This window comes from Pseudophryne corroboree, chromosome 7 (genome assembly GCF_028390025.1).
Source record: "Pseudophryne corroboree isolate aPseCor3 chromosome 7, aPseCor3.hap2, whole genome shotgun sequence".
In the NCBI taxonomy this organism is placed as follows: Eukaryota; Metazoa; Chordata; class Amphibia; order Anura; family Myobatrachidae; genus Pseudophryne; species Pseudophryne corroboree.
The window spans coordinates 166,386,780-166,413,740 of NC_086450.1; the positions used below are offsets into that span (position 1 = coordinate 166,386,780).

The following is a 26,961-nucleotide window of genomic DNA, read 5'->3' on the forward strand; positions in this document are numbered from 1 at the left end:
GAACTTTGTAGACATCCACTACTTCCACAGGAGAAGATTCTACTTGGGCCAATTGCTTTGTAACAGAATCCGTATGCTCTATTCGACACATGGGCTCCCATTATTTTGTGGTCCAAAAATCTTCGGAACCTAATTGATTTTGGGAGTGCTGAAGCAGCTCAGTTTGATGGTGCCCCAAGCAGGAATGTCTGTGCAGTAATTTACCAGCAAGAACTGCTTGGTGTTCTGATTATGTGGAGACACTTGGCAGCACAGTGGTATGCGGTGCAAATTTGCTGCTGAAGCAAGAGTTGTAGTAATTGGTGACTGGTTTATTAAATTAATTTTCTTGTAAAGTACAAAACCTAATACTAGTAGGTTATTTTGTTTCTTCACAGTAAAGAGACGTGATATGTTTGCAGACCTGTGTACAGTAGAATTGCATGTTTCTGTTTCCAAACTGACACACTTCTGTTGAAACTGATTGTACAGACTTTAAATAAACCATTTTAAATGACCTGGCAAAACTATAGACCATTGTTTTAACGTGATCATTTCTCTTTCAGTTGTGGATTATGTCAGCATCTAACCATTTTCTTTTGTTCTCCAGGGACTGCTAAAACGCTGTACTCCACAAACATGGCTTTATCATCCAGCCCAGGGATCTCCACCGTTCAGCTTGTACGGACAGTCGGACACCCCACCACTAACCACTTAATCCCAACATTGTGCACAAGTAGCCCCCAGAACCTTCCTATGAGTAATTCCTGCCTAACGAACACCGTTCACCTCAACAGCGTCAGTGTTGTGTCACCTGTCAATGTGCATATCAATACAAGGACTTCTGCGCCATCTCCCACAGCCTTAAAACTCGCCACAGTTGCTGCCAGCATGGACCGAGTGCCAAAGGTTACTCCAAGCAGTGCCATCAGCAGCATAGCCAGGTGTGTATTATAATGTTACTATTAGCATAAATATTTTGTTCTGGGTGGCATTCTCTCTGGTTACGAGAAAAAAAAAAAAAGTATTATGTATTATAAAACGTTATGGCTGCTTAGCTAAAATACAGCTATTTATTGTTATTGTTTTTTAATTTGTGTAATTAGCCAGTAAGAGAATCTATTATAATGCTTTACCGATATGTCGTCTGTACATATACATCTTTTGTTCTTGGAGTGTTCTTATTTTTTTACTTTTGTTTGGAAATAAAAATGATCCACCAAACATTTTTTTTACCACGGATTGTGTTCTGTTATTTGTCAGTGATGAGTCTAATAAGCCGCCTGGTTTCTGAGCCAGAGCCCATGGGTTTTCTGTTTGTCAAACAGAATCTGGGGGAGCATTACAGTACTTCCGTAGTGCAGCTCCTACCAAGCATTATGCTTCATCATGTGCTTGTGGAGATCTGGATCACACCTCATTTTTGGATGAAAAGGCATGTTCTTAGTTAGTTAGGTTTCCTGCAACAACCTAACATTTTATTTTCCTGTGTTATGTCATTCCAATAAAATAAGAGAATTTGGACTGTAGCTGTTACATTTTCTTAGTGTGTTTAGGGCTATGAGGGGGTGCTCTTTGTCACACTTTCTAGTAAGGTAGAACAGGATGGCAGAAATTTGAAACCATTCTTGCTCCTTATTAGATTATCTTAGTTAAAGTGAACGTCACACTGTGTCTTGGTATGCGCAAGCTATTTATGTAGGGTCTTTCCTCTGGTGTCATTAGCTTGTAAGCAGTGGCCCATTACTTCAAAGTAATGTAGCATCTCTGAGAGCTCTGTAGTAATTGTATGTTTTATGTTCTGTTGCAGAGAAAACCACGAACCAGAAAGGTTGGGCTTGAATGGAATTGCAGACACAACAGTAGCAATGGAGGTGACATAATTTCAGAACATAGACTTGACCTGACATTTCAGGATTTCTTTTTCCACCGAAATGCAAGCTGCAATGCTGTGCGGATCAGCGCATGCTAACATGGACCTAAATGGACTATTAAGTGTATGGGACATTCTCCCAATATACTCTATGTACATTTTGTAAAATTGGAAAAAATCACTACCTTGTAAAATAGTTTATTTGTATCATTCATATTATTTCTGTTACTTGAATAGTACATATTCATCATCATGCTTTTGCACTTGAATTTGCAACTGAATGGATATAAAAACAAATCTTTAATGGGATCATGAGCATGGAATGGGGTCCTGCATCACTTGTTTTAGCTATTTATTTTGCCATGTTTACATTTTGTATCTTGTACAAATAAATCCAACTTTGTGTCTAAAACGAAAGTTAAAGTGCCCCGTCACCTGGGCACAGCGGTGGCGGCCATTTTGTGGGCTGAACCAATATTCGGCCTAGATTTGCCCTAGGAACCAGTGAAAACACTGAGGCACAAGACCCTTAATGGTCTCAGGAGAACACAGAGCGGCTGCCTCCGCTGTGGGGATGTGACGGATCCACTTTAAAGATTCATAGCTAGGAAATTAAACTTCTTGTAATTTTTTTCTAAAGGAAATGTAAAGTTTTCACTTTGTTCATTTTGTTTCACAATTTGACTATATGGACCTTTTGGTAATAGTGGCACTTCACTGTCAGATATGAAGTTGAGGCAAAATAGTATTTTCTATTACTGTGCAGGGGGAGGGATGGATCGATACATACAAAATTTAATGTAGAAACTCACTTTTCCATATATTTTGAATGTATATTTCTATTTATAATTCCAGTTTATAAGAGTAAAATTACACAAAGTCTATGAAAGAAAACAAAAAAGAAAAGGATGTAGCCAGCACCGGAGCTGTGCAGCCATTTCCATTTTATCAAAAATTGCTTATTTTATCAGCTTTCAAATCTTTAACACCCAAAGTACAGATTTTACCAGTTCTGTATTGCATCATATACCATTGCAATAACTATTGGATGTTTACTATCGAGCCATCTCTGATGTCGGTGGGAGGGGACATGCTGAGTGTTTTCCTGTACAACAAGGCAAGTAACGGGTCTGAAATCGTCTGATTCTTAACTGTCCAACACTTTTTTGCTAATGTTAGTGAATTCATTTTTTTCTTTTTAATATATATATATATTTTTTTTTTTTTTTACTTTTTTGTATTTTTTTTATACCGTTTCTGTAAATGAGATGTGTAGTGCTCTTAATCAGACTGTTCGTTGATGCACTAGTTCAGACAGCTTTCCCTGTTACTTGTTCTTGATAAGTGGAAACTGCAGGGAAATAAAATACATATAAAAACATAGATACCGTGCACAAATGGTTATTGCACAAGTGGAAAAAGTTGGAAAAAAAACATTTGCTGGTATAATATTGTTGGCTGGTATCTTTGCAAAACTGCCACAATGCGAAATCAACCATGTGGCTTGTGTTCCTCACACAGGACCATACATTGGGGCTTTCTGTGTACCATAATGAATTGTGTGCTTTGAATGACTCTTCATGCTTTGTAATACAGGGCTGCCCCCATGTATCAGAGTTCCATATTTTATTACTTGTTTGTAAAGTGTTCCTGTTTCCTTCACAGAGTGGAAGCTGCCATATTGGGGGCTGAATCAGTATTTAGGACAATGCAGCCTATTTTATTTCTCTGTGAACCAGTAACATCATTCAGACACAGAGGCAGCCATGCGGCAGTCATTTTATGAGCTGGACGAACATTCATGACCATACAGCCTATTAATTCACGCAGACCTGATATCACTAAGGCAAGAGGAACAAACAGACCTGTGCTTATGTGATATCAATGTTGCCTAGGGTGATGGGTTGTTTGCTTACTTATGAATGTTTATTCAGCTGATAAAGTGACTCTTCTTCTTGTAAGACACAGGAGCACTTTAAAGCCAAGTAAGCATTCAACAATCTTCTTGATCATTTGGCCACTAGGGGGCAATGGCAAATTGGAATCTATACATATTTATCTGCTTACAAGCACCAGGGCAGTTCCCACTAACAAAATAAGTCTCCATGCAGAATAACTCCTACACATATTATCTACAGACATTCAAATAGTAAAAATACGTCTATTACACTTTTCAATTAAATTATTCTGAATTCGTTATATGAAACTGAACTTTTTTTTATCATTGAAATAAAATAAATCCTGTCTGTATAATGCAGCTGGAATATGTGTCCTAGTCCTGCCTTTGAACAGGAACCGTCAAAACCTTGGACCTGCAACAGAAAGAAGTCTGAAATTCTCCATGAGCTTCACCAGAGTGATCGTCTGTTCCACCATACACTTGACTCTAGATGGGGAGTTTTCATTGACCAGTCAGGAGGCAGAATCTGTTTTAAGTCTATGCCATCATCTACAACAGTGTTTCCCAACTCTAGTACTCAGAGAACCCTAACAGTGCATGCTTTACAGGTCTCTTCACAGACCCATATGTGAAATAATTACCACCTATGGATTTTTTTATTTCTTTTTCATCCACTAGGGGTCACTGGAGTACTCTTGGGGATATGGACGGCCTCCATAGGAACAGGGCACTGAATATTTAAATTTAGAACACTCCACCCCTCCATATCCCAGAGTACCTCAGTGTTTTTTCTGTGCTCAAGTAGCAACAGGCTTGTGTGGCTTAGTCCACAATTATTTTGAATATTTTTATTTTTTTATTAATTTTTTTTTTTTTTTTCATACCACATCCCTTTCCCCCTTCCAAAAGGCCAGGGTCAGGGATAGTGGAAGCTGCTACAAGCAGCTGTGGCGTGTCGGTCCTCACTAAAAGAGCACCCTCACAGCCAGAGCAGACATCCTGCAGAAAGGCTGGCCGGTGCTTACAGAGAAGCCCCGTTGGAGCCTCACCACAGGAGTCCAGGTATGTTGGTCGGGGCAGTCAGCTCACGCTGCCGCCCCGCTGTGTGGGGACAATGTTTTCTTTAACAGCTACCACTGGCGCACCATACTATCCTGGCCGCTTGGTTCCCTATACAGCCCGCCCGCCGCCGCTGATCAGAGCAGCTTCAAAGGGCCGCGCTCCCCGCTGTCTGTTTCCAGCGCGTCCCGCTGGCCGCCCCACACTAATGCTGCCCGCCCCGCATACTGCCTCCGCTACGGAGCATACAGGGGGGGGACTCGGCACCATTACAGGCTGCAAGGAGCTGCACGAGGGGGGACAAGCAGCAGCAGAATGCTAGGCTGCAGGGATGATATACATAGGATTTTGATACAAGGTTATAGATCAGTTTAAAAGATTATAACCTGTACTGTGACTATAAGTGTAAGCATGGCAGCCATTTTAACCATGCTTCCTGTGTCTTCCTGTTGTGATTCCAGAACGTTCCAGTACTACATCTCTACTCCACCGGAGGCGCAGGGGTGTTAGTGGGAATTTGGGATCAGATTTCATATAGTACTGGCCACGTGTACTGCACTTGGCCAGATATATATATCACACACACACCTTAGTACTATTTTACTGAGTCGTGCAATTGTCTGTCTTTGTATAGTGTATTGTCTGTCTCCATAATGAGTAAGGCACCAGCAAAAATTAAAAAGCAGGCTCACTGCAAGGTCTGTAGAAGTGTGTTACCGGATGGATCTACCACATGTAAAGTATGTTTTGTGGATTCTGTTACGAATACAATTTCTGCTCCGGTTTTAAAGCCAGTTTCCTCCCCAGACCCTCCATGGGAAATGCTAGCCAATGTACTGGCTGGGTTGCAATCCGAATTGACCGCCGCTCGACAAGAGCGGGAAGCGGCAAGATCTGAGTCTAGGGTGAGTCCGCCAGAACTACCGGAGGCGTCACAGCCTTGCGAAAGGTCCAAATCCATTTTGGGTAGACGGGATAAATTTCAAATGTCTTATGATTTACCTGTTTCGGCTATGTTGCATTCTGACGATTCCATGCCAGACCTCACGACACAAGATGAGGGTGAGGAGGGCGAAGTGGAGTCAGATAGTGAGGATTTTAACAGCTCAGGCATTGATAATCTCATCAGAGTGGTGCGTCAGTCTCTGAAGTTTACAGAAACTGAGGAGCCTCTGACAAATGATGAAGTCGTATTTACTAAACGACAGAGAACTCCAATGTGTTTTCCTGTTTCGGAGTCTCTTAATAAGATGTTAGTAGAAACACGACAGAATCCAGATAAACGGTTTTCTATACCTCGCAGATTTAAGTCTAGTTACCCATTTCCAGACTCTGTGACATGTACATGGGAGATTCCACCAATGGTTGATTCGTCGGTGTCGAAACTTACAAAGAAATTAACCATACCAGTGCCAACTGCTACTACGCTTAAAGACCCTTCAGACCGCAAAATAGAAACTGCTAAAGTCCATGTATATAGCAGCAGGAGTGCTGCTGAGACCTGGGTTGGTTGGCATCTGGGTCACTAAGGCGCTCATAGTATGGATAACAGAACTCAAGTCTGCCCTACATGACGATCACCTTATACTTCTTGCTGATCAAATGTGTGAGGCTGCGGAGTATCTATGTACAGCTTCTACTGACGTCTGTCAGCTCACTTCTCGCATTTCATCGTCACTGGTTACAGTACGACGAGCTCTCTGGCTGCATTCTTGGCCAGCGGAGGCAGAGGTCAAAAGAGGTATAGAGGCGTTACCTTACGGTGGCGAGAAGTTGTTTGGTCCTGAATTGGACAAATGGATTTCTGAGGCCACGGGAGGAAAGTCTGTTTTCTTACCATTGCCTCCAACGGTACCAAGACGGAGATACTCTGGACCTGCGTTCAAATCCTTTAGACCTCAGTCCTTTCGCGGACGTGGCAGAAGAACAGCCACGCCTGGTAGACGGGGTCGAGGACGTGGTTTCCAACAAACCAACACAAGTCGTCAGGACGCTAAGGTCACCGACAAGCCAGTGGCATGACGGGCTACCGGCCCATCTCGGTTCTCCGATTGTGGGAGCACGCCTTCAGACGTTCCATTTGGCGTGGTTCCAGACATCCGAGGATGGGTGGATCCGCAATTTAGTGTTAAGAGGTAACAAAATAGAGTTCGACTGTCTTCCGCCACTGCGGTTTTTCAAGACAGGACTACCTCTCTCGGACGACAAGAGGGCGGTTCTGCAAATTGCCATTCAGTCCCTACTGGATTCAGCAGTTTTGATTCCGGTCCCTGTACACCAACAGGGTCAGGGTTATTATTCCAGTCTGTTTGTGGTACCGAAGCCGGATGGCTCAGTCAGGCCAATATTGAACTTAAAGGGTCTCAATCGGTACGTCACTTACTACAGATTCAAGATGGAATCTCTGCGCTCAGTAATTGCAGGTTTAGAGCCAAAGGAATTCATGATTGCGCTAGATCTCAAGGATGCGTACTTACACATTCCGATTTGGCAACCTCATCAGAGGTTCTTGCGGTTTGCAATACGCCAGAACCATTACCAGTTTCAGGCTCTACCGTTTGGCCTTTCGTCAGCGCCTCGGGTATTCACCAAAGTGATGTCTGTGATGATAGCTCATCTCAGATCCCTGGGAGTGACAATAGTTCCGTACTTAGACGATCTGCTCATCAAAGCCCCGTCTCAACAGATGCTTCTCCAACATGCGCTGCTAACGTACAATGTACTGGTTCACCACGGTTGGATTGTCAACTTCAAGAAATCACATCTAATTCCGTCTCAACGACTTCAATTCCTAGGTATGATTCTCGATACGGTAAATCAAAGAATTTACCTACCACAACAGAAAGTACAGATTATTCGCCATCTGGTACAATTAGTGCTCAAGCCACGCACAGTCTCGGTACATTTGTGCATTCGCCTCTTAGGAACAATGGTGGCGGCTTTCGAAGCGCTTCAGTTCGGAAGATTTCACTCGCGTCCATTTCAACTGGATGTGCTCGCACAGTGGTCGGGCTCGCATCTGCAGATTCACCACAGGGTGAGGTTGTCGCCAAGGGCAAGGGTGTCTTTACTCTGGTGGCTCAAGGTACACAATTTAACCGCAGGGAAACTGTTCGGTGGTTGGAATTGGATAATTCTAACGACGGACGCGAGTCTCAGAGGTTGGGGAGCTGTAGTTCAAAATTGTCAGCTCCAGGGTCTCTGGGCGGATCACGAAAGATTGCTGTCTATAAATGTCCTGGAACTCCGCGCAATTTACAATGCGCTACGACAAGCAGTACACATGCTTTGGTCTCAGACTGTCCAAGTGCAGTCGGACAACGCGACGGCAGTCGCATACATCAACAAACAAAGAGGAACGAGAAGCCGCATGGCAATGCGGGAAGTAGGTTAGGTAGAATACCTAATACCTATCAGTTAGGTAGAATACCACCAGTTGATATTGTCGGCAGTGTTCATTCCGGGAGTGGACAACTGGGAGGCGGATTACCTCAGCCGTTGGGATTTTCATCCAGGAGAATGGGCATTAAATCCAGAAGTGTTTCACATGTTGGTCCAGAGGTGGGGTTACCCTCAAGTGGACCTGATGGCGTCTTGCCACAATCACCAAACGCTCCAGTATGTGTCCAGAACGAGAGATCCAAAGGCAGTGTCGGTGGATGCTCTCACAATCGCTTGGCCGTACAGCCTAGTGTATCTGTTTCCACCGTTTCCGCTGTTCCCTCTGGTGCTAAAACGGATCAAAAGAGTCTGTCACAGTCATACTAGTGGCGCCTCATTGGCCTCGGAGAGCTTGGTTCTCGGATCTCCGCGGACTACTCGCAGACGATCCTTGGCCGCTCCCACTGCATCCGGACTTGTTACAACAGGGTCCGTTCCTTTAACCCGATTTAGCGCTGCTGCGTTTCACGGGGTGGCTATTGAGACCGCACTCTTAAGAAGAGAGGGCATTCCAAAATCGGTTATACCAACCATGTTACGCGCTAGGAAGCCAGTTACGGCAGCTCATTATTACAGAATTTGGCGTGCCTATATAGGTTGGTGTGAAGCTCGGAAGTTTCCGACATCATCTTTCAAGTTATCCCGTCTTTTGTTATTTCTACAGACGGGGTTAGATGGAGGATTGCGTTTATCTACACTAAAGGGACAGGTATCTGCGTTGTCAATTTATTTTCAAAGACGATTGGCTCTATTGCCGTCAGTACACACTTTTCTACAAGGTGTCCTCAGAGTACAGCCTCCATTCATTCCACCTACAGCGCCATGGGACTTGAATCTGGTTTTAGATTTCTTACAGTCTTCATATTTTGAACCCTTACAGCAAGTGGATATAAAGTTTCTCACTTGGAAAACAATTTTTCTTCTAGCCTTAGCTTCAGCAAGGCATGTTTCAGATTTGGGTGCCTTGTCATGCAAGTCACCGTATTTGGTGTTTCATGATGACAGAGCGGAACTTCGGACGAATCTCGCTTTCTTACCAAAGGTAGTGTCATCTTTTCACATCAATCAACCAATAGTAGTTCCTGTGTTAACAGGACATTCTGGAACTCTGGATGTGGTACGCGCATTACGCGTTTATGTATCCCGAACGTCTACAGTTCGTAAGACGGATACGTTGTTTGTTCTCTATGATGCTGCCAAGATGGGTTGGCCAGCGTCTAAGCAGACCTTATCCAGATGGATAAAACTGACTATACATCAGGCTTCTCTTTATGCTAGGTTACAGCCACCTACATCAGTAACAGCTCATTCCACACGTTCTGTGGGAACTTTATGGGCAGCTGGTCGTGGAGCTTCTACGATGCAGCTTTACCGTGCGGCTACATGGTCATCAGTGCACACGTTTGTGCGCTTTTACAAGTTTGATACGTTTGCGGCATCAGCATATAGCTTTGGCCGCCTAGTGTTACAGGTGCCAAACAGTTCTCCCGCCCAAGGGGGAAGCTTTGGTACGTCCCAAGAGTACTCCAGTGACCCCTAGTGGATGAAAAAGAAAATAGGATTTTGGTACTTACCAGGTAAATCCTTTTCTTTGAATCCATAGGGGGCACTGGACGCCTACCCAGAGCAGTTTTACCTGGTTTCTGGTAAGTTCAGGGGATCTTATGGTAACACACTCTCACCGACTGGTTCAAATTATCAAGTGCTGGTTATGGTGTCAACTGTTTAGTTGTCAGTAACGTTATGTGTCAACTTAATTGTTGTCCGTTATGTTATATGTAATACTCCATTGTCAACCTCTCTATAGCTCCTGTTCGGCTCAGTAAAAAACACTGAGGTACTCTGGGATATGGAGGGGGGGAGTGTTCTAAATTTAAATATTCAGTGCCCTGTTCCTATGGAGGCCGTCCATATCCCCAAGAGTACTCCAGTGCCCCCTATGGATTCAAAGAAAAGGATTTACCTGGTAAGTACCAAAATCCTATTTTTTCAACAAGTAATGAATATGCCTGTGCTCTAGTACGGAGTAGGGAAAACATGCACTGTTAGGGTTTCCTGTGGCCTGGATTTAGGAAATGCTGAAATACACACCTGTCTCTCTCCACACAGAACATATTAGAAATGTTTGGTTTAAAACAAGTTAAATGTGAGACTGCTGGTAAGGGGGCATGGGAATTAGAATAAAAAAAAGTTTCTTCTAAAAATGTGATTAAAAATGTGTGAATTAATGTTTCTCTAACGTCCTAGAGGATGCTGGGGACTCCGTAAGGACCATGGGGATAGACTGGCTCCGCAGGAGACATGGGCACTTTAAGAAAGAATTTAGTTCCTGGTGTGCACTGGCTCCTCCCTCTATGCCCCTCCTCCAGATCTCAGTTTGATACTGTGCCCAGAGGAGCTGGGTGCTTTTCAGAGAGCTCTCCTGAGTTTACTGATAGAAAGTATTTTGTTAGGTTTTTTATTTTCAGGGAGCTCTGCTGGCAACAGACTCCCTGCATCGAGGGACTGAGGGGAGAGAAGCAGCCCTACTCTCTGAAGCTAGGTCCTGCTTCTTAGGCTACTGGACACCATTAGCTCCATAGGGATTGGTACGCAGGATCTCACAGTCACATTCCCTGTGTGGTGTGTCGGTACGCTTGTGTCGACATGTCTGATGAGGAAGGCTATGTGGGAGAGGAGCGGGAGCAAATGAATGTGGTGTCTCCGCCGACGGCGCCGACACCTGATTGGATGGATATGTGGAAGGTTTTAAATGATAATGTTAATTCCTTGCATAAAAGATTTGACAAGGCTGATGCATTGATGTTTTGCACATCACAGAGGAAACCCCTGTCCCTGACACGAGGGTGTATATGTATAAGGGAAAGAAGCCTGAGGTAACTTTTCCCCCCCTCACACTAACTGAATGAGTTATGTGAAAAAGCTTGGGAATCTCCAGATAAAAAACTGCAGATTTCCAAACGGATTCTTATGGCGTATCCTTTCCCGCCAGCGGATAGGCTACGATGGGAATCTTCCCCTAGGGTGGCCAAAGCTTTAATACGCTTATCCAAAAAGATAGCCCTGCCGTCCCAGGATACGGCTACCCTCAAAGATGCTGCTGATCGCAAACAGGAGGTTACCCTGAAGTCCATTTATACACATTCGGGTACCTTACTAAGAACGGCAATTGCGTCGGCCTGGGTGTGTAGTGCTGTAGCGGCATGGACGGATACCTTATCTGACGAATTGGATACCCTAGATAAGGATACTGTATTATTGACCCTGGGGCATATTAAAGACGCTGTCCTATATATGAGAGATGCTCAAAGAGACATTAGTCTTCTGGGTTCTAGAATAAACGCTATGTCGATTTCTGCCAGAAGGGTCCTGTGGACTCGGCAATGGACAGGTGATGCCGACTCAAAAAGGCATATGGAGGTTTTACCTTACAGGTGTGAGGAATTGTTCGGGGAAGGTCTCTCGGACCTGGTCTCCACAGCTACAGCTGGAAAGTCAAATTTTTTGCCTTATGTTCCCTCACAGCCTAAGAGAGCACTGCATTATCAAATGCAGTCCTTTCGTTCACAAAGAAACAAGAAAGTCCGAGGTGCGTCCTTTCTTGCCAGAGGTAGGGGCAGAGGAAAGAAGCTGCACAACGCAGCTAGTTCCCAGGAACAGAAGTCCTCCCCGGCCTCTGCAAAATCCACCGCATGATGGTGGGGCTCCAATGGCGGAGTCGGGCCCAGTGGGGGCACGTCTTTGGAATTTCAGCCACATGTGGGTTCATTCCCAGGTGGATCCCTGGGCGATAGAAATTGTGTCTCAGGGTTACAAGCTGGAATTCGAAGAGATGCCTCCTCACCTGTATTTCAAATCGGCCCTACCAGCTTCCCCCCAAGAGAGGGAGATAGTGTTAAACGCAATACAAAAATTGTATCTTCAGCAGGTGGTGGTCAAGGTTCCCCTCCTTCAACAGGGATGGGGTTATTATTCGACCATGTTTGTGGTCCCGAAACCGGACGGTTCGGTCAGACCCATATTGAATTTAAAATCTCTGAACCTATACTTGAAAAGGTTCAAGTTCAAGATGGAATCGCTATGAGCGGTCAACGCGAGCCTGGAAGGGGGGGATTTTATGGTGTCACTGGACATAAAGGATGCGTACCTTCATGTCCCCATTTATCCACCTCATCAGGCGTACCTAAGATTTGCGGTACAGGATTGTCATTACCAATTTCAGACGTTGCCGTTTGGTCTCTCAACGGCCCCGAGGATTTTCACCAAGGTAATGGCGGAAATGATGGTGCTCCTGCGGAAGCAAGGTGTCTCAATTATCCCGTACTTGGACGATCTCCTCATAAAAGCGAGATCAAGAGAGCAGTTGCTGAACAGCGTATCTCTTTCACTGAAAGTGTTACAGCAACACGGCTGGATTCTCAATATTCCAAAGTCGCAGTTGGTTCCTACGACTCGTCTGCCCTTCTTGGGCATGATTCTGGACACGGACCAGAAGAGGGTTTATCTCCCGATAGAGAAGGCCCAGGAACTCATGACTCTGGTCAAGAACCTATTGAAACCAAAACAGGTGTCAGTGCATCATTGCACTCGAGTCCTGGGAAAGATGGTGGCGTCATACGAGGCCATTCCCTTCGGCAGGTTCCATACGAGGACTTTCCAATGGGACCTACTGGACAAGTGGTCCGGGTCATATCTACAGATGCATCGGTTGATCACCCTGTCCCCCAGGGCCAGGGTGTCACTCCTGTGGTGGCTGCAGAGTGCTCACCTTCTACAGTCAGGAGTGAATTTGGGCCTAAAATTAGGCTCCATTAGGGTCCAGATTTTGGCCCTATCCATTTTCTTTCAAAAAGAGTTGGCTTCTCTACCGGAGGTTCAGACTTTTGTAAAGGGAGTGCTACATATTCAGCCTCCTTTTGTGCCTCCGGTGGCACCTTGGGATCTTAACGTGGTGTTAAGTTTCCTAAAGTCACACTGGTTTGAACCACTTAAAACGGTGGAGTTGAAATATCTCACGTGGACGGTGGTCATGTTATTAGCCTTGGCTTCGGCTAGGCGAGTGTCTGAATTAGCGGCTTTGTCACATAAAAGCCCCTATTTGGTCTTCCATATGGATAGAGCAGAATTGTGGACCCGTTCGCAATTTCTGCCAAAAGTGGTATTATCTTTTCATATGAACCAACCTATTGTGGTGCCTGTGGCTACTCGTGACTTGGAGGATTCCGAGTTACTTGATGTGGTCAGGGCTCTGAAAATTTACGTGGCCAGAACGGCTAGAGTCAGGAAAACTGAAGTGCTGTTTGTCCTGTATGCATCCAACAAGATTGGTGCCCCTGCTTCAAAGCAAACTATTGCTCGCTGGATTTGTAACACAATTCAGCAAGCGCATTCTACGGCTGGATTGCCGTTACCAAAATCGGTCAAGGCCTATTCCACTAGGAAGGTGGGCTCTTCTTGGGCGGCTGCCCGGGGGGTCTCGGCACTACAGCTGTGTCGAGTTGCTACTTGGTCGGGTTCAAACACTTTTGCAAAATTCTATAAGTTTGATACCCTGGCTGAGGAGGACCTCATGTTTGCTCAATCGGTGCTGCAGAGTCATCCGCACTCTCCCGCCCGTTTGGGAGCTTTGGTGTAATCCCCATGGTCCTTATGGAGTCCCCAGCATCCTCTAGGACGTTAGAGAAAATAAGATTTTACTTACCGGTAAATCTATTTCTCGTAGTCCGTAGAGGATGCTGGGCGCCCGTCCCAAGTGCGGACTTCTTCTGCAATACTTGTATATAGTTATTGCTACAATAAGGGTTACGTTATAGTTGCATCTGATATGTTGTTTTCATACTGTTAACTGGGTAGTTATCACAAGTTATACGGTGTGATTGGTGTGGCTGGTATGAATCTTGCCCTTGGATTAACAAAATCCTTTCCTCGTACTGTCTATCTCCTCTGGGCACAGTTTCTCTAACTGAGGTCTGGAGGAGGGGCATAGAGGGAGGAGCCAGTGCACACCAGGAACTAAATTCTTTCTTAAAGTGCCCATATCTCCTGCGGAGCCATTCTATCCCCATGGTCCTTACGGAGTCCCCAGCATCCTCTACGGACTACGAGAAATAGATTTACCGGTAAGTAAAATCTTATTTTCTAGTGGCAGTAAGTATTGGTGATGGAAGCATCAGTACAAAACACAGGTTAAATTACTGCTAGAAATTCCTGCGTTCTCGACACTTGCCGGCACAGCAGGATCAATGAATGATGGGAACTAGCAATGTACAGATTACTGCAGTGGTTTCCAAACCTTTTGGAATCCCGGCCCTCTAGTGCAGGCATTTCCAAACTGCGGCCCTCCAGCTGTTGTGAAACTACACATACCAGCATGCCCTGACACAGCTTTAGCATTCTTTGACAGCAAAACTGTGTCAGGGCATGCTGGGATATGTAGTTTCTCAACAGCTGGAGGGCCGCAGTTTGGACATGCCTGCGTCTAGTGTATCAGAATCTTTCTGCAGCGGGGTACACTGGTGTTCCACAGGGATAACATTGGGTGTAGAGTTGGATCTTTATCCGAGGCACAAACAGGCTAAAAGCTTTGACTGTTCCCAAGATGTACAGTGCCGCCTCCTCTATAACCCTGCCTCCGTGCACAGGAGCTCAGTTTGTAAGTTGGTGCCTGCAGTGCAGGTTTAACAGGGAAAAGAGCTTTTTTAGAAGACTTAAAGGGCCGCAGCACAGGCACTTTTAAGTGCTATATGTCATTCTGGCATATCGTGCTGCGGCTCCCTCACCTCCCCCAGCGGCGCTATATACTCCTGCGCCCTGGTTGCCGGGTACTTACAGCGGAGGGCTCCGGTTTCTCTTCAGGCACACACACTTGCCGCTGCTCTCCAGGATCGCGTGGCCGCATTACAGGGAGTAGGTAAGAGGGCCCCCATGCGGGACTCCATAAAAAAAACTGCGGTCTCTAGGAGAGGGGCCGCGCGTGCTTGTGTGGACACTGTGGCCGTACAGGGACCCCACTAGACCACCAGGGCAAGGAGCACGGGTCGGATTACCTCATAATGCACTTTAATAGGCCCGCAGTACCTGGAGGTGAAGTCCAGCAAGGGGATAAGGCTTTGACCTGTAGCCCCTCCCCCAGCCCCAGGCACCATTTACTGCAAATGTTCCCGCCCTGGAGCTGCATCTCTCTGTCTCCTTCACTCCCTGTCAGCGTTTGGGCGCTATTACACACATGTTGAGCTGATTCTTGAACTGCTGGGCAATGTCTCCTCTGTAAAGCCGCCTGCCTCATCAGCGCTGTGCATTTACAGGACACTTAAGTATTCTACACGTGATTTATACAGTGTTAGTTAAGAACAATTGCATTACTACAGGGATATTTAGTACAAGTACCCTGTGATATTCATCCAGTCTTTACTGTACATTGTTATATCTATATACCTATATAGCTTTACTTAGTATTGCTAGTCCAGTGCAGTTTTATTATTTGTAATCATTTCTGCATTGTACATGTGACTGAGTGTGTACCAATATCTGCTGTGTGATCTATTTCATGTATCTCACACATATTGTTATCCCTATATACTGTACCCTGAGAGGGGCTAAGTACATCAGGGTTGCTATATAATATAGTGTTTCACAGGATATACTACTTTGGTATTTTTCTCTGTGTTTTACAGTCACATACCTCTTAAATCCTCTGTTTGTGCTCTGCTTTGCAGTCACACTATACAGGGGTTTTTTTTGTCAGGCAATTTGTCTGCTTATATTGTACTATTACACGCTAAGGTTACGCTTACATACAATGGGGGTCATTCTGACCAGATCGCACGCTGCAGTTTATCGCAGCGGTGCGGTCAGGTCAAAACTGCGCTGGCGCAGGCCGTCTGAGCGCTACGATCGCCTCTGCCTGATTGACAGGCAGGGGTGGTCGCTGGGGGGGGGGGGGCGGAACGGCGGCGTTTGGCCGCCGTTTTGTGGCCGTGCGGGGGGTGGGCCACAGCGGCTGCGTTTGACCGCCGTTTTGTGGGCGTGCGGGGGCGGGGCCGCAGCGGCTGCGTAACGTCACACGCATCCGCTGCAACCAGGAGCAGCGACAAGCAACTCCCGGCCAGCCGCAGGAGCTGCGCTGGCCGGGAGTTACTCTTCAAGTACAAAAGCATCACCACTGTTTTACCTCATTCTGACCACTTGGTTGATACTCCTCGGGAATCCTGGGAAAATCCAGGAAACTATTTTTCTCTTACGTGCTAGAGGATGCTGGGGACTCCGTAAGGGCCATGGGGTATCGACTGCTCAGCAGGAGACATGGGCACTGTAACGCTTTAGAATGGGTGTGCACTGGCTCCTCCCTCTATGCGTCTCCTCCAGACCTCAGTTATTTCCTGTGCCCAGTGGAGACTGGATGCACTGCAGGGGAGCTCTCCTGAGTTTCTCTGAAAAAGCTTTTGTTAGGTTTATTATTTTCAGGGAGCACTGCTGGCAACAGGCTCCCTGCTTCGTGGGACTGAGGGGAGAGAAGCAGACCTACTTAAATGATAGGCTCTGCTTCTTAGGCTACTGGACACCATTAGCTCCAGAGGGAGTCAGAACACAGGTCTCACCCTGTAGTTCGTCCCAGAGCCGCGCCGCCGTCCTCCTCACAGAGCCGGAAGATAGAAGCCGGGTGAGTATAAGAAGAAAGAAGACTTCAAAGGCGGCAGAAGACTTCAGATCTTCATGAGGTAATGTGCAGTGGTAACGCTGCGCGCCACTGCTCCCAGCTCACACACACAGGCACCACAGTAAGGGTGCAGGGCGCAGGGGGGGCGCCCTGGGCAGCATTAATATACCTCACATAACACTGGAAAAGTACTTATATACACTAAAAAGGATATATATTTCAGAATCCCCCGCCAGTATAAAGATTTAGAGCGGGAACGAAGCCCGCCGTCGGGGGGCGGAGCTTGTTTCCTCAAGCACTAACCAGCGCCATTTTTTCTCCTCAGCATACAGAGAAGCGGCCCCGGACTCTCCCCTGCTGTTAGTTAATACAGAGGGTCAAAACGAGGGGGGGCACGTTTATTGGCGCAAAATATGTGGTGTTTTACACTTGTAATAAAAAGCGCTGACAGACTGGGTTTTTTGTCTAAGTATACAATGGCGCTGGGTGTGTGCTGGCATACTCTCTTCCTCTGTCTCTCCTAAGGGACTTATGGTGGGTCAGTCCCCATTATATTAAGTATCCCTGTGTGTGGGGATGTCAGTACGTCTGTGTCGACATGTCTGAGGTGGAAGGCTCATATAGGGAGGAGGCAGAGCAGATGATTGTGGTGTCTCCGTCGGCGCCGCCGACACCTGATTGAATGACTAATGTGACTTTATTACAAAGTTTGGACAAAGCTGAGTCCTAGGATTAAAGCAGGGAGTAAATCCATAGCTTTTACTGTGTCACAGGGCCCTTCGGGTTCGCAGAACCGTCCCTTTTCACAGGTAGTAGACACCAATATCGACACGGATTCTGACTCCAGGGTCGACGGTGATGATTCTAAGTTGCATCCAAGGGTGGACAAGTGTATTCAATATATGATTGTAGCAATTAAAGATGTTTTGCATATCACTGAGGACCTTTCTGTCTGACACAAAGGTCGGCATGTTTAAGGGAAAGAATCCTGAGGTAACTTTTCCCCCATCTCGCGTGCTGAGCGCCCTGTTTGATAAAGCATAAGAAACTCCAGTTAAGAAACTGCAGATTCCCAAGAAAATATTATGGCGTAACCTTTCCACTCCCAGGACAGGTTACGGTGGGAATACTCACCCACGGTGGACAAGGCATTTACACGCTTGTCGAAAAAGGGGGGCGCTACCTTCCACCGATACGGCAGCCTTTAAGAGTCCTGCTGATTGCAGACAGAAAACTACCTTAAAATCAATTTATACATACGGGTGCCCTACTAAGGCCGGCAGTAGCGTCGGCTTGGGTAGGTTGCGCAGTTGCAGCGTGGGCAGATAACTTGTCATCTGACATTGACACCCTAGAAAAAGATGCCATTTTGGTGACCTTGGGTCACATTAAAGACGCAGCATAATATATGAGAGAAGCTGCGAGTGATGTTGGGCTCAAGAGCCAATGCCATGGAGATCTCTCTTAGACGGTCCCTGTGGACCTGCCAAGGGACAGGTATGCTGTTTAAAAAAAAAAAAAAAAAAGGACTTTGCCTTACAAAGGTGAAGTTTTATTTGGGGAGGGCCTCGCGGATCTGGTAACCACAGCGACCGCGGGTAAATCTACTCTTTTGCCTTATGTTCCCCCACAGGAAAAGAAAACACGGCAATATCAAATGCAGTCCCTTCGGTCGCATAAGTTCAGTAAGGGTCGGGGCTCTTCCTTCCTCGCCAGAGGTGGAGGTAGAGGGAAAAGAACACAAGCTACGGCTATTTCCCAGGGACAAAAGTCCACCCCGTCCTCTACAAATTCCACTACATGACGCGGGGGCTCCGCTGAGTGAGTCCGCGCCGGTGGGGGCACATTTTCGACTCTTCAGACAAGTCTGGGTTCAGTCGGACTTGGATCTTTGGGCGGTAAATATTGTATCCCAAGGATGCAAATTAGAATTCGAAGATGTGCCTCCTCACCGATTTTTCAAATCGGTCTTGCCAGTTTCCCCCTCAGAGAGGGAAACAGTGGCAACTACCATACAGAAACTGTATCATCAGTATGTGATTATCAAGGTTCCCCTTCTACAGGGGAAGGGGTTTTATTCAAGCCTTTTTTGTGGTCCCGAAACCGGATGGCTCGGTCAGGCCAATTCTGAATCTAAAATCGCTGAACCTATATCTGAAAAGGTTCAAATTCGAGATGGAATCTCTCCGGGCAGTGATCTCCAGCCTGGAAGGGGAGGTTTTTTATGGTGTCACTTGACATAAAGGATGCATACCTTCATGTCCCCATTTATCCTCCTCATGAGGCGTACCTAAGATTCGCTGTACAGGATTGTTGTTCCCACGTCCGACACGTTCATGGCGGACATGATGGTGCTCCTGCGTGAGCAAGGCGTCACATTTATCCCATACTTGGACGATCTCCTGGTAAAGGCGAGTTCAAGGGGGAAAATTATTACAAAGAGTATCTCTCTTCCTGAGAATACTACAACAACACGGCGGGATCCTAAATCTACCAACGTCACAGTTGGTTCCAAAAACTCGACTGCCGTTTTTGGACATGATTCTGGACACAGAAAAACAAAAGGTCTTTCTCCCAAAGGAAAAAGCCCAAGTACTCCAGAACATGGTCAGAGACTAAATGCACTCATTTAATAGGAAGGATGGTGGGGCCTACGAGGCCATTCAACACGGACCTTTCTGTGGAATCTTCTGGACAAGTGGTCAGGGTCCCACCGTCACATACATCGGAGCCCGGTCCCCCCGGACCAGGGTCTCTCTCTCTTTCTCTCCCCTGTGGTGGCTCCAGAGTGCTCACCTACAAGAGGGTCGCAGGTTCGGCATTCAAGATTGGGTTCTTGTGACTACGGACGCGAGCCTTCGAGTATGGGGAGCAGTCACACAGGGAAACAATGTTCAGAAAATATGGTCAGGCCAAGAGGCTTACCTACACATCAATGTGCTGAAATTGAAGGCCATTTGCAACAGCCTCAAACAAGCGGATAATTTTCTTCACAATCCTGCCTGTTCTGATCCAGTCAGACAACGTTGCGGCAGTGACGCAGGTGAACCGCCAGGGCGGAACAAAAAGCAGAGCAGAAATGGCAGAAGCCACCAGGATTCTTCGCGGGACGAAAAGGCATGTAAGCGCTCCGTCAGAGGTCTTCATTAGAGAGGACACAATATCCATCCAGGAGAGTTGGGACTTCATCAGGAAGTCTTTACAGTGGTGAAAAGTCGTTGAGGACTTCCTCATATAGACATGAGGGCATCACGCCTCAACAGGAAGATTCGGACGTATTGTTCCAGGTTGAGGGACCCTCAGGCAGCGGCAGTGGACGCTCTGGTGACACCGTGGGTGTTTCAGTCGGTCTGTGTGCTCCCTCCACGTATTCTCATCTCAAAAATATTGAGAATCATATTACAGGTTGAGTATCCCATGTCCAAATATCCGAAATACGGAATATTCCGAAATATGGACTTTTTTGAGCAAGAGTGAGATAGTGAAACTTTTGTTTTCTCTAACGTCCTAGTGGATGCTGGGGACTCCGTAAGGACCATGGGGAATAGACGGGCTCCGCAGGAGACTGGGCACTCTAAGAAAGATTTAGTACTACTAGTGTGCACTGGCTCCTCCCTCTATGCCCCTCCTCCAGACCCCAGTTAGAATCTGTGCCCGGCCAGAGCTGGGTGCTTTTAGTGGGCTCTCCTGAGCTTGCTAATAAGAAAGTATTTTAGTTAGGTTTTTTATTTTCAGAGAGCTTCTGCTGGCAACAGACTCTCTGCTACGAGGGACTGAGGGGAGAGAAGCAAACCTACTAACTGCGGCTAGGTTGCGCTTCTTAGGCTACTGGACACCATTAGCTCCAGAGGGTTCGAACACAGGATCTTAACCTTGGTCGTCCGTTCCCGGAGCCGCGCCGCCATCCCCCTCGCAGAGCCAGAAGACAGAAGCCGGCAGAAGCAAGAAGACATCGAAATCGGCGGCAGAAGACTCCTGTCTTCACATGAGGTAGCGCACAGCACTGCAGCTGTGCGCCATTGCTCCCACACTAACCCACACACTCCGGTCACTGTAGGGTGCAGGGCACAGGGGGGGGCGCCCTGGGCAGCAATTAAGTACCTCCTGGCAAAAGCAGCATATATACAGTTGGACACTGTTATATGCATGAGCCCCCGCCATTAATTTTACACAAAATCGCGGGACAGAAGCCCGCCGCTGAGGGGGCGGGGCCTTCTTCCTCAGCACTCACCAGCGCCATTTTCTCTTCACAGCTCCGCTGAGAGGAAGCTCCCCAGGCTCTCCCCTGCAGAAGCACGATAGAGAGGGTGAAAAAGAGAGGGGGGGCACATCAATTTGGCGTAAAAACAATATATACAGCAGCTACTGGGTTAACACTAAGTTACTGTGTGATTCCTGGGTCATATAGCGCTGGGGTGTGTGCTGGCATACTCTCTCTCTGTCTCTCCAAAGGGCCTTGTGGGGGAACTGTCTTCAAATAGAGCATCCCCTGTGTGTGTGTGGTGTGTCGGTACGTGTGTGTCGACATGTCTGAGAAAAGGCTCCCCTAAGGAGGAGATGGAGCTAATATGTGTGTGAGAGGGTGTCTCCGTCGACAACGCCGACACCTGTTTGGATATGTGTAAGTGCTGAGGTGAATTTATTGCACAAAAGTTTAGAGAACAGACAGGAAATCTACCCATGTCTGTCCCTGTGTCACAGACCTTCAGAGTCTCACAATGCTCACTATCCAAAATAATAAACGCTGCTATCGACACGGAGTTTGACTCCAGCGTCGACTACGATAATGCAAAGTTACAGCCAAGATGGCTGAAAGGTATTCAATATATGATTATTGTAATAAAAGATGATTTGCATATCACTGATGACTCCCATTTGTCCCTGACACAAGGGTACACATGTTAAGGGGAAGAAAGCTGAGGTAAATTTCCCTCCTCTCATGAGGAAAAAGAGCGGGAATCTCCAGACAAGAGACTGCAGCTTCCCACAAAAAATTCTCAAGCAGTATCCTTTCCCCACTAGGGCCAGGATGTGATGGGAATCTTCCCCTAGGGTGTCCCGTTTGCACAGAAGGTAGCACTAGCTATTCTCAGGGATCCTGCAGATAGCGTGCACATTCTAGTATACTATTCAGACCGGCGATTGTGTCGGCATGGGTTTATAGCGCTGTGGCAGCGTGGACAGGTACCTTATCAGCAGAGATTGAGACCCTAGTATGCATATATATATGTATATATAGAGATATATATATATATATATTAAAGATGCTGTCTTAAGTGATATATATATATATATATATATATATATAACATGCCCAAAGAGACATGAGTATACTGGGTCCTAGAGTCAAAGCTATGTCGATTTCTGCTTGACGTGTCCTGTAGAATATGCAATGGACAGATGATGCCGACTTAAGAGGCATGTGGAAGGCTGAGGATTGTGTGGAGAAGGGTTCTCGGACCTGGTCTACACAGCTATAGCTGGTAATTCTGATTTCTCTATCGTCCTAAGTGGATGCTGGGGTTCCTGAAAGGACCATGGGGAATAGCGGCTCCGCAGGAGACAGGGCACAAAAAAGTAAAGCTTTTACCAGATCAGGTGGTGTGCACTGGCTCCTCCCCCTATGACCCTCCTCCAGACTCCAGTTAGATTTTGTGCCCGAACGAGAAGGGTGCAATCTAGGTGGCTCTCCTAAAGAGCTGCTTAGAGAAAGTTTAGCTTAGGTTTTTTACTTTACAGTGAGTCCTGCTGGCAACAGGATCACTGCAACGAGGGACTTAGGGGAGAAGTAGTGAACTCACCTGCGTGCAGAGTGGATTTGCTGCTTGGCTACTGGACACTAGCTCCAGAGGGACGATCACAGGTACAGCCTGGATGGTCACCGGAGCCGCGCCGCCGGCCCCCTTGCAGACGCTGAAGAGAGAAGAGGTCCAAAATCGGCGGCTGAAGACTCCTGAGTCTTCATAAAGGTAGCGCACAGCACTGCAGCTGTGCGCCATTTTCCTCTCAGCACACTTCACACAACAGTCACTGAGGGTGCAGAGCGCTGGGGGGGGCGCTCTGAGAGGCAAATAAAAACCTTATTAGAGGCAAAAAATACCTCACATATAGCCCACAGAGGCTATATGGAGATATTTAACCCCTGCCTAACTTCAAAAATAGCGGGAGACGAGCCCGCCGTAAAAGGGGCGGGGCCTATCTCCTCAGCACACAGCGCCATTTTCTCTCACAGAAAAGCTGGAGAGAAGGCTCCCAGGCTCTCCCCTGCACTGCACTACAGAAACAGGGTTAAAACAGAGAGGGGGGGCACTGATTTTGGCGATATTGTATATATATAAAAGATGCTATAAGGGAGAAACACTTATATAAGGTTGTCCCTATATAATTATAGCGTTTTTGGTGTGTGCTGGCAGACTCTCCCTCTGTCTCCCCAAAGGGCTAGTGGGTCCTGTCCTCTGTCAGAGCATTCCCGGTGTGTGTGCTGTGTGTCGGTACGTGTGTGTCGACATGTATGAGGACGATGTTGGTGAGGAGGCGGAGAAATTGCCTGTAATGGTGATGTCACTCTCTAGGGAGTCGACACCGGAATGGATGGCTTATTTAGAGAATTACGTGAGAATGTCAACACGCTGCAAGGTCGGTTGACGACATGAGACGGCCGACAATCTATTAGGACCGGTCCAGGCGTCTCAGAAACACCGTCAGGGGTTTTAAAAAAACGCCCATTTACCTCAGTCGGTCGACACAGACACAGACACGGACACTGAATACAGTGTCGACGGTGAATAAACAAACGTATTTCTCATTAGGGCCACACGTTAAGGGCAATGAAGGAGGTGTTACGTGTTTCTGATACTACAAGTACCACAAGAAAGGGTATTATGTGGGAGTGGAAAAAACTACCTGTAGTTTTTCCTGAATCAGATAAAATAAAATGAAGTGTGTGATGATGCGTAGGGTTACCCCGATAGCAAATATTGGCGTTATACCCTTTCCCGCCAGAAATTAGGGTACGTTGGGAAACACCCCTTAGGGTGATAAGGCGCTCACACGCTTATCAAGTGGCGTTACCGTCTCCAGATACGGCCGCCCTCAAGGAGCCAGCTGATAGGAAGCTGGAAAAATATCCTAAAAAGTATATACACACATACGGTGGTTATACTGCGACCAGCGATCGCCATCAGCCTGGAGATGCAGTGCTGGGTTGGCTTGGTCGGATTCCCTGACTGAAAATATTTTATTCATGTAGAGCATTTAATAGGATGCATTCTATATATATGTATGTGAGATGCACAGAGGGATATTTGCTCTCTGGCATCAAGATAAGTGCGTTGTCCATATCTCCCAGAAGATGTCAGGGACACGACAGTGGTCAGGTGATACAGATCCCATACGGCAGATGGAAGTATTGCTGTATAAAGGGAAGGAGTTATTTGGGGGTCGGTCCATCGGACCTGGGGACCACAGCAACAGCTGGGAAATCCAACCTTTTTTACCCCAAGTTACATCTCAGCTAAAAAAGACACCGTCTTTTCAGCCTCAATCTTTCCTTTCCCATGAGGGCATGCAGGCAAAAGGCCAGTCATATCTGCCCAGACATAGAGGTAAGGGAAGTAGACTGCAGCAGGCAGCCCTTTCCCAGGAAAAGAAGCCCTCCACCGCGTCTGCCAAGTCCTCAGCATGACGCTGGGGCCGTGCAAGCGGACTCAAGGTGGGGGGGTAGTCTCAAGAGTCTCAGGGCGCAGTGGGATCACTCGCAAGTTGACCCCTAGATCGTACGAGTATTATCCCAGGGGTAAAGATTGGAGAGTCGAGACATCTTCTCCTCGCAGGTTCCTGAAGTCTGCTTTACCAACGGCTCCCTCCGACAGGGAGGCAGCATTGGAAACAATTCACAAGCTGTATATCCAGCAGGTGATACGGCTTGGTGACACATAGTCTAAATCTAAAATGTTTTGAACACTTACATAAAAGGTTCAAATCGAGATAAAGTCACTCAGAGCAGTGATAGCGAACCGGAAAAAAGGGGACTATATGGTGTCCCTGGACATCAAGGATTACCTCCATGTCCAAATTTTGTCCTTCTCATCAAGGGTACCTCTGGTTCGTGGTACAGAACTGTCAATATCAGTTTCAGACGATGCCGTTTGAATTATCCACGGCACCCCGGGGCCTTTTTACCAAGGTAATGGCCGAAAAGATGTTTCTTCAAAGAAAAAAGGCATCTAAATTATCCCTTACTTGCACGACCTAAAAAGGGCAAGTTCCAGAGAACAGTTGGAGGTCGGAAGAGCACTATCTAAAGTAGTTCTTCGACGGCACGACTGGATTCTAAATATTCCAAGAATCGCAGCTGTTTTCCGACGATACGTCTGCTGTTCCTAGGGATGATTCTGGACACGGTTCAGAAAAAGGTTTTTCTTCCCGAGGAAAAAGCCAAGGAGTAATCCGACCTGTCAGGAACCTCCTAAAACCAGGAAAGGTATCTGTACATCAATGCACAAGAGTCCTGGGAAAAATGGTGGCTTTTTACGAAGCAATTCCATTCGGCAGATTCCATGCAAGAATTTTCCAAAGGGATCTGTTGGACAAATGGTCAGGGTCGCATCCTCAGATGCACCTGCGAATAACCCTGTCGCCAAGGACAAGGGTATATCTTCTGTGGTGGTTGCAAAAGGCTCATCTATTGGAGGGCCGCAGATTCGGCATACAGGATTTGATCCTGGTGACCACGGACGCCAGCCTGAGAGGTTGGGGAGCAGTCACACAAGGAAGAAACTTCCAGGGGGTATGGACGAACCTGGAAAAGTCTCTTCACATAAACATTCTGGTACTAAGAGCAATCTAAAATGCTCTAAGCCAGGCGGAACCACTCCTGCAAGGAAAACCGGTGTTGATTCAGTCGGACAACATCACGGCGGTCGCCCATGTAAACAGACAGGGCGGCACAAGAAGCAGGAGTGCAATGGCAGAAGCTGCCAAGATTCTTCGCTGGGCGGAGAATCACGTAATAGCACTGTCAGCAGTGTTCTTCCCGGGCGTGGACAACTGGGAAGCAGACTTCCTCAGCAGACACGATATTCACCCGGGAGAGGGGGGTCTTCATCCAGAAGTCTTCCACATGCTAATAAACTGTTGGGAAAGACCAATGGTAGACATGATGGCGTCTCGCCTCAACAAGAAACTGGACAAGTATTGCGCCAGGTCAAGAGATCCACAGGCAATAGCTGTGGACGCACTGGTAACACCTTGGGTGTACAAATCAGTATATGTGTTTCCTCCTCTGCCTCTCATACCAAAGGTATTGAAGATTATACGGTGAGGAGGAGTAAGAACAATACTAGTGGCTCCGGATTGGCCAAGAAGGACTTGGTACCCGGAACTTCAAGAGTTGGTCACGGACGACCCGTGCCCTCTACTTCTGAGAAGGGACCTGCTACAACAGGGTCCCTGTCTCTTTCAAGACTTACCGCGGCTGCGTTTGACGGCATGGCGGTTGAACGCCAGATCCTAAAAGGGAAAGGCATTCCAGAAGAAGTCATTCCTACCTTGATTAAGGCAAGGAAGGAAGTCACCGCGAAACATTATCACCGCATTTGGCGAAAATATGTCGCGTGGTGCGAGGATCGGAGTGTTCCGACGGAGGAATTTCAACTGGGTCGTTTCCTACATTTCCTACAATCAGGATTGTCTATGGGTCTCAAATTGAGATCTATTAAGGTTCAAATTTCGGCCCTGTCAATATTCTTCCAAAAAGAATTGGCCTCAGTTCCTGAGGTACACACTTTTGTTAAAGGAGTACTGCATATACAGCCTCCTGTGGTGCCTCCGGTGGCACCGTGGGATCTAAATGTAGTTTTAGATTTCCTCAAATCCCATTGGTTTGAACCATTGAAAAAGGTGGATTTTAAATATCTCACATGGAAAGTGACTATGTTACTGGCCCTGGCTTCCGCCAGGAGAGTATCTGAATTGGCGGCTTTATCTTATAAAAGCCCTTATCTAATCTTCCATTCGGATAGGGCAGAACTGAGGACTCGTCCGCATTTTCTC

The 26,961-nt window shown here is 46.8% G+C and overlaps 1 protein-coding gene across 1 annotated transcript in view; it reads left to right on the forward strand.

Annotated features, from left to right (window-relative positions):
• EPC2 (enhancer of polycomb homolog 2) overlaps positions 1-4,058 on the forward strand; it is a 257,740-nt gene extending 253,682 nt beyond the window's left edge. The window contains exons 13-14 of the mRNA XM_063933750.1: positions 590-923; positions 1,790-4,058. Of these exons, the coding sequence (XP_063789820.1) occupies positions 590-923; positions 1,790-1,862 (407 nt within the window). The 3' untranslated portion in view covers positions 1,863-4,058. The remainder of the gene's footprint in view (positions 1-589; positions 924-1,789) is intronic.
• Positions 4,059-26,961: the final 22,903 nt, after the last annotated feature.